This window comes from Aspergillus clavatus, genomic scaffold (assembly GCF_000002715.2).
Source record: "Aspergillus clavatus NRRL 1 1099423829805 genomic scaffold, whole genome shotgun sequence".
In the NCBI taxonomy this organism is placed as follows: Eukaryota; Fungi; Ascomycota; class Eurotiomycetes; order Eurotiales; family Aspergillaceae; genus Aspergillus; species Aspergillus clavatus.
Window position 1 is genome coordinate 273994 of NW_001517094.1, and position 7556 is coordinate 281549.

General features: G+C 49.2%; 2 protein-coding genes across 2 annotated transcripts, besides 2 other annotated features; one reads left to right on the forward strand and one right to left on the reverse strand.

The window, feature by feature from the left end:
- Positions 1 to 501: 501 nt before the first annotated feature.
- ACLA_018950 (GNAT family N-acetyltransferase) lies at positions 502 to 1035 on the forward strand (the record flags this gene model as incomplete). Its single annotated transcript, XM_001268616.1, has 1 exon — positions 502 to 1035. The coding sequence occupies one exon, from the start codon at positions 502 to 504 to the stop codon at positions 1033 to 1035; it is 534 nt and encodes a 177-aa protein (XP_001268617.1).
- A 2317-nt stretch (positions 1036 to 3352) lies between these two features.
- Positions 3353 to 3381: a microsatellite.
- An 802-nt stretch (positions 3382 to 4183) lies between these two features.
- Positions 4184 to 4211: a microsatellite.
- A 788-nt stretch (positions 4212 to 4999) lies between these two features.
- brlA (C2H2 type transcription factor BrlA) lies at positions 5000 to 6271 on the reverse strand (the record flags this gene model as incomplete). The annotated part of the gene is made up of 1 exon (XM_001268617.1): positions 5000 to 6271. The coding sequence occupies one exon, from the start codon at positions 6269 to 6271 to the stop codon at positions 5000 to 5002; it is 1272 nt and encodes a 423-aa protein (XP_001268618.1).
- Positions 6272 to 7556: the final 1285 nt, after the last annotated feature.

Below are 7556 nucleotides of genomic sequence, written 5' to 3' on the forward strand. Positions count from 1 at the left end.
TTTATATCTCAGGGGTAAAAGTTTGATGAACCCGGGGAAATTAACGTGATAGATTAGTAGAGGGGAGATGATGGTGGAAATCAAGTCGTTCCATCGACTTCAAAGAACAAGAGAGTGAGATGTGAGCCTGACAGCCTAAGGCTCCTGGTGGCTTCTTTGTCACCTGAGACTTCAAAATCTCCGCCCGGAACGGCCTCAATGCTGTCATTGTTCTATATGTGAACAATGAAGATATCTGCAATGATCGCCACTGACTTCCAATCGAGTCGTCGCCATCTGAGTCATACCATGACCCACGCCGACCAGCAATCCGATACAAAACACCAGTCCCATGAACCTGTCATTTCAGAGAAATCATACTGATATCCGCAATCAATCCGAAGCCAGCGCCTCCTGGTCATCAGAACCAGCCAGCCATCAAACATCGCTTGATCATCACTCTCGAGTCTCGAGCACAAACCAGCGCCACCGCGAATGCAGTGATCCGATCAGCTACGCCACATGACGCGCAGAAATTACCAGATCATCGCAGCGCGCAGCGCGGAAGACGTAGCAGCCGTCAGAGCTTTATTCGAAGCCTATGCAGACTCGCTCGGGATCGACCTCACGTTCCAAAGCTTCCAGTCTGAACTACGCACCCTCCCGGGCCAATATGGCGGTCCACATGGAGAGCTTCTACTAGCGTACGATATCAAAGGTAAAACTGCCCTGGGCTGTGTGGCTGTTCGCCCTTTCGTTGCGAAAGATCACGGGACAACCTGTACGTCGGGTGAGGACCGCATGGCTTGCTGTGAGATGAAGCGGTTGTACGTTTCTCCTGACGCACGGGGGATGGGGCTGGGCAAGACGCTCGTGGATGCGATCATCCAGAAGGCGAAGGAGCTTGGATATCGAGCGATGAGGCTTGACACGTTGTCGACGATGGTTGGGGCGCAGCAGCTCTACAGAGGCGCTGGATTTGTCGAGATACAAGCCTACTATGAAACGCCGTTAGACGGGACGCTGTTTCTGGAATTGAATCTTACTTCATCATAAAGGATGAAGACGTGTCTATATGTAGAGATACATGGCAGAGAAAGAGTTCAATTATGCGCTAAAATTGACGAAGAAATTTATCCCAGACTCAGACTGTTGAGCTTGATAATTTTGGACACCCACTGCAGTTTTCGCTGCTTCGTGCCAGAAAGAAAAGGTAGTCATCATAGTCTGGGAGCATGTCGAGAGGATTGAATATCAATCGCCTGCACATTAACAAGCTTGATGGAATCATAATGGTGCTGGTACTGTTGAATCGAGCCTACATGACTTAGATTGACATTATTATTATTGCAGAAGGTTAAAACAGAAGAGAAGATGGATTTTGTTGTGTGGTGACCTTTAAACTAGCGGCACTTGGCGGGTCACGTGTGCTTATGCTATTCCATTGATCTGTCATCCAGGGCTTCATAAAGCTATGTGCCTGATCTATGAACAAGCTCCAACAACATCCAGGACGAAGCCAGATCAATAATAAATACGTCCTTCTTTCCCACCCCCCCTTTTCTTCTAGAAGTTCTTAATAAAGAATACCTTTGCCAATCGAGACATCTGTAACTCACCGCAAGAACAATTCCCACAGAAAACCGCCCACTCTCCTAAGCTCTGTGCAACTTGTCTCAACTCAGGCTCCATTACAAAATTCCATACAGACCGCTATCTGACAGCATCAAGTGCGCTTTGCGCTTCCAAGTTTTTCAAGCCAATAGTGTAGTGCAGAGCGTGTGATATCATCTGTAGCACCAGGGGGGGGTGAAGTTTTCCAAGATGAGGGTCAACAAGCTTCATCTGAGACCAAGTCCTCCGCCCACATCGCATTTGACAAGTGGCCGCATGGGATGGCGATTCGGTGAGCACGGTCTTATGTACGTACATGCGTATCACATCGCAACTATGGGGTGCAGGATTTCGGCTGACGGTTGGCAAGGGGAGATGGGGACTTTCCATCCTCCAGTATCCAGTAGCTTGCGCATCCTCGTCTAGTCACACTGGTAACTGGATAGAAAAAGAACGCTCGGGGGGAATCGAAAATCAGGCAGAGCTCGCAGGGTTCCGTATCTGGTGAGGCCTGAGGATAGTCCTGGATTATGGATTGGTCCGGTCTGATCGCGTGCTAGAACACGTCCGAACAACCATGTTCTACACATAGACCATTTCGAGGAAATGAACGCTTCTATGGTTCTGGATCGCCAGCCAAAAACCTGATTCACGGCTCATTGCTCGGCCTGAAGAATGCCCATTCATAGAGCCACGAGCAACTGGCATATCTCCCTGAGGATCTCTCAGAGTCTGCCAATGGTGCATTGAAAAAGAACATCCTCCGTCCAGCCGACGTTTGACAAATATGCAACCGCTCAATAATCAATCCACTACTACCTGCATAGCCACTAGCCTGAGAGAAGCACTGTTCTTGAAAAAAGTAGAAACAGGATAATTCCCATTCTATCGTCCACCATACCGAAGCGGTGAATATCAAATCGTCTTAGAGAAACATAACATACCGGAAGCCGCGCAGGTACATAAGGACTACACTAATTTCGAACCAGAGCCCGTTCAGATTCCAGCACAGCGCATCCCGCTCTAAAAACATACAGAAGAAGCCAGTCTATCTATCTAGATACAAGTAGGGAGAAAAAAAGGGTGAAAAAAAAAATGAAGAAGCTCCCATTCAAATCAAGTTTTTTTTTAAGTTTTTTTTTCAGGAGTACCTAAACCCCCAGGGTCCGGCCCCCAGTGCCTACCTATGTACTCAATTGTCAGCATCCTTGGCATGCGGACTGCGGAGCTATTGTTGACTTCCCCCCTGGGCCATCAACATTAAGCTTAGGATCTGTTCCCGGTTTCTGGAATCACTAGTTGATCGCTGCCCGTGCATATTGTCTCTGTCCAGTCACCAGACATTAGACACCAGTAACCTGTTACCTGCCTATGCCCTATGACTGGAAGCGGACTAGGGGAATGGTGCTAGTGGTGATGTAGCTTGGAACCGGTGCGCTGTATGGCGTATATGTAACTATGTAAGTATGTAGGTAACTATGTATGACAGATGAACGCCGGTGCGAGGATACCTTTACTATCATACTAGTAACTTGCCTAGTGCTTGTGGGCTGATAGGGATTTAGGCTGATATTTATCTACTCCCTAGTTCCTAGGGGTCTAGGGAGAACGAAGCTAGATATCCCAGAATTCTAACTTAATAAGTACAATCCATCTCCATAGTTGGTGCATACTCCATCCGGAGCACTAAAGTAGCGCCGGGCATTGTCGAGTGGAACGATCTTCAGGCTGTTTAAGCCGCCAATAGGAGCTTTGCCGATGGAATGTGGACTGTGGACTGTGGACTGTGCAGCGGACGACATTCATGGTGCCATTTGTTTTTGGGTCTCGAGTCTTCAGTCTTCAGAGTATACATACCTACGTAGTATATATAGTTACCTAGCTAGCTACAGTAGTATACGATGGACAGTAGGTAACCATGATGGTCTAGGTATGATCGTACGACGTACAGGAGACCACCACATACAGTCATAGCCTGGTAGTCATACACTTCCAATCTCATACCTCCCTACCTCTAGGTACATATACTATACTAGATACTAGGTAGAAAGTTTAGATACACCATGATACCCGATCTACTACACTAACTTCAACCCCAAACCCAAGCCTCCACATGACCAACAAACTCGGGCTCTCAGACACAAGACACAGACGCAGATGCCATCAAAAAATGTGACCTATCCAGCTTCCATCCTTCGACGATGTTTCTTTCCCCCTCCCCCTCCCCCTTTCGTCGCCGCTTTACCACCGTCTTAGTCTGATGCTCTTAGTCTACGCCTCCGAGTCTAGATCTGCGACTGCGAGACTAGGACCCCCTGCCTGTCTCTTTGTTGTGATCGTCGCTGACAGTCTGAACGGGTGTTATGGAATCAGCGTGTGATTGGAGGGGAGGGGAGGGGGAGTTGGTGCTGGCATGATGATTAGTTTGAGTGTAAAAAAAGTTTTAAGGGCCGTAGGGCCAGTTTGGTTTACTGGATATGTATGATATCTCTGCTATGGGCCGTGCTCTTGGACTGGGGCCAGAGAGATAGGGACGAGCTGAATTGATGTATCCAAATTTTGATTGAGGCGAGTAGGGGAAAGACCAAGAGACATGACATGACATGACATGACGTGACGATGGGCAGGGCGACTGTACTTGTGTGTACTTGTGTTGAGGACATACATACCTACGGAGTACTTACCTATACTTAGTAGTAGTGACGAAGCGAAGATCCCAACGTCCAACTGTCCGCCTCATTTTGTGAAGTCCGACTTTATTTTTGGAAGCTCATGAATGGCATGTGTGGTGCTCCATCGTCATGTCAATATTACTGTATTGTCTCATATGATATGCAGTATTCTCAATCGATCAGTCAGATCACAAACAAACAAACAATGTAGGTAGGGAGCGTGGCCAAGTCTTCATCCAGTCATGCCGTATATTAATCGAACCTGGAGTCGTCACAAACACAGGAAATTGGACAAAGGAAAAAGACAAAGTAAAGTAACAAAAAAACAGGTCTGCCTCTCCATGAAACGTATTATAGGAAAAATAGAAAGACATCTCGGAAATAAGTATGCAACATCCAGTGCCAGGGCTTTGTTATACAAAATAGAGACAGAATATAAGAAATGGAAATGAAGAACGCCGTGAAGCGCCGACCGGGGTCACTCGGACCCTGTATGTCTGTGCCCATCTAGGTAAGTAGTACTCAAGGAAATTTTTGTGTCGACTTGCATCACAAGGGTATCATGATCCGATCCACCCAGTACTTTCTTTCTCGTTTCGCTTTAGTTGCTTTCTGATTTCTTTTTTTGGGGGGTGGGGGCTTTTTCTCTCAACGCGGTTTTTCATCTTTTTTTTGTTCATCTTTTTTACCCTTTTTTGTTTTGATCTTCTCTGTTCTGATTGCCGGCGGTGACCTCACTCATCCCAGCCATCCATGCTGCTGATTTCCCGAGCATCGGAAATGGACTCGTCCATTGCTGACCCAGGCATAGGACGACCATCACCGGTCAATGGTCCCCGGTAGTCTGGATTGTAGTCGGGGCTGGTCTCATCCAAGGTTGCGACGTATCGATTGCGACCTCCTCGCTTGCTGTGGGTCTTGGTGTAGTGGGCGTTGAGGTTGTCACTGCGCGAGAACGCACGATGGCATCCAGGAACCCAGCAAACATGAGGCTTCTCCTTAGAATGACTCTTCATGTGACGCTTGAGGTGCTCCTGTCGCTTGAATCGCCCTTTGCAACCGGGCTCCTGACACTTGAACTGGACCTGTTTGATGACTGCCGGGAGGTTCTCCAGTGACAGGCTTTGCTTGGAGGATTGCTTCCGGGCCACCTTGCGCGATGGCTGCCGTTGTGGCCGGACTCCAAGGCCATCCCTGTAGCCAGGGGACTGTTGGAACTCATCCAGGTATTCACCGGCACCCCCAGACAGACGGCTCATGGGCGTGTCCGTCCCAGAACCCGTACCCAGGGAGCATGAACGGATAGGTGTGGCCGGCGAGTGTGTTTTGAAGGTGTTGAGGGAATTAGAAAAGTCCGTGTAGGACGGGGGAGGCGTCACCGGTGCAACTTGTGATGGAGCAATAGTTTCCGGCGAAATCGATTCCGTGTGAGCCATCCAGGGCATCATGTGGCTCATGGATAGCGAGGCGGGCAGACGCTCAGCCTGGTGGTGAAAAATGGGACGGGAGAGACATGGGTTAGTCGCGGACTCCGGGAGATAAGGAGCGGGATGGTGACGATAGTTGCTGCGCACCATCGGGGGATACTGCTGCATGGCTGGTGGACATGGGAGACCTTGGACGTGGTGGTCATACGTCTTGGGGACGTCCGAAGGAAGCCAGAACTGCTCGACATTCTCGTCGTATCCAGGGAGGAAGTCCGTCATGGCCATGCGATCCCCTCCGTCCAGGCTGCTGTACGGCGGCAGACCCATTTGTTCATGCGAAGGCATACTGGCGAAACGAAAGTGGCCACGCATGGGTGTAGATCCGGTGCCTCTTTCGTAGCCGTGCGCCGGATACGGTGCGTTCTCCTGCCAGCCGGGTGAGGCAATCGATCCTTGGCTATAGATACTTGTAGGTGTAGGTGTTGGAGATTCCAAAGGGGAGAAGGTGGAGCCCATGGAAGGGCATTCGTTTGAGCCCAGGGAATGACAATCGACTTCAACGGCGAGGCGATCAGACATGTTACTCTGCGATCTCATATCCTCGTTGTCTTCGACTTCGATGTTTCGCTGGAGTGACTCGACGTTTTCACCTGTCGACAGCAGACACTGTTTAGCTTTATGATGGGCACGCAAAGAGGCGGTGGCAAACAATAGGGAGCTCTGCAGTGGATGGAAGGAAAGCGAAAAGAGTGTTTGAGTGTAGATCAATGGAGTGAATTAGACGAGCTGTACGTTTTGAGAGGGAATGTGGATATGAGTAATGAAACACAAGGCAGCTGAGGCCAACGAAGGACAGCGATACTGGGAGTAATCAAAGGAAAAGAATGAAGGTTGATGAAGATCCCCAGGGACAGAAGGAGTGTGTGTATGCGTGCGTGTGTCTGTAGAAGAGAAAGAAAGGATGTCGAGGACGGGGAATGGAGGGCAGAAATAAACAAATCTCGCAGCCATATATCATGGATTGGAGCCCGGCCGATCATACTCACATCCAAACGCCATTGCTATTCCTCGATGGATAGACACGAAGAGATAGGAAAGGTCGCAAAGAAGCGCGTCGCGTGCCCTTCAGTGACCCAAGCAAGGCCAGGAATGTACCAAGTGGAGGGGGGGGGGAGGGAACTATGAGGTTCCTCGAGTAACCACGACGAATCCCGACGCACACCACACACACAAGAAGCTAGCGATCCGAATGGGGAGGAAGACTCGTGTCGTAGGAGTCGCGAATGTCTCTAGAATCAAAGACAATGAACTCAGGGATTTTCGAGACGGGATGGAGGCCAGTTCGCGGGATTGGAAAGGAAGCCGCCCTTAGACGCGATAAGCCAAAGCTGCGATTGCTGTGAATGGTGAATTGGAGGGGGTTGAGAAACAAGAGGTCTCAGATGAAGACGAGGGATGTAGATATAAGGAACCGAGGGGCCAGAGAGGAAGGTTGTCCAGAAGGATACCAGCAAGGGGAACGATTGGGATGGGAGGGGGGTTGGACTTGGGAGGGGAACGAAATCGAGGATAGAAGCCAGTTGAATCGATAAGAGAGTTCTTCTAGAGAGACACTGAGTAGGATGAGAAAATGTCTTAGGAGGGATTTAAGGTCTGAATTGAACGATCAAGCGGAATTAGAATTCTATAATTTCCAGTGGTTTACCAAGGTTCCTGGCAAGAGAGAGTGGAGAGAGAGAAAAGTCCAGATACTCAATGACTGTACAGTATGTATGTGTGTGTCTGTTCTGTCTGTATGGATCTACTGTAGGTACTTGGTTGGAGAGTGAGTGTGAGAGAGAGACAGAGAGACAGCGAGAGACAA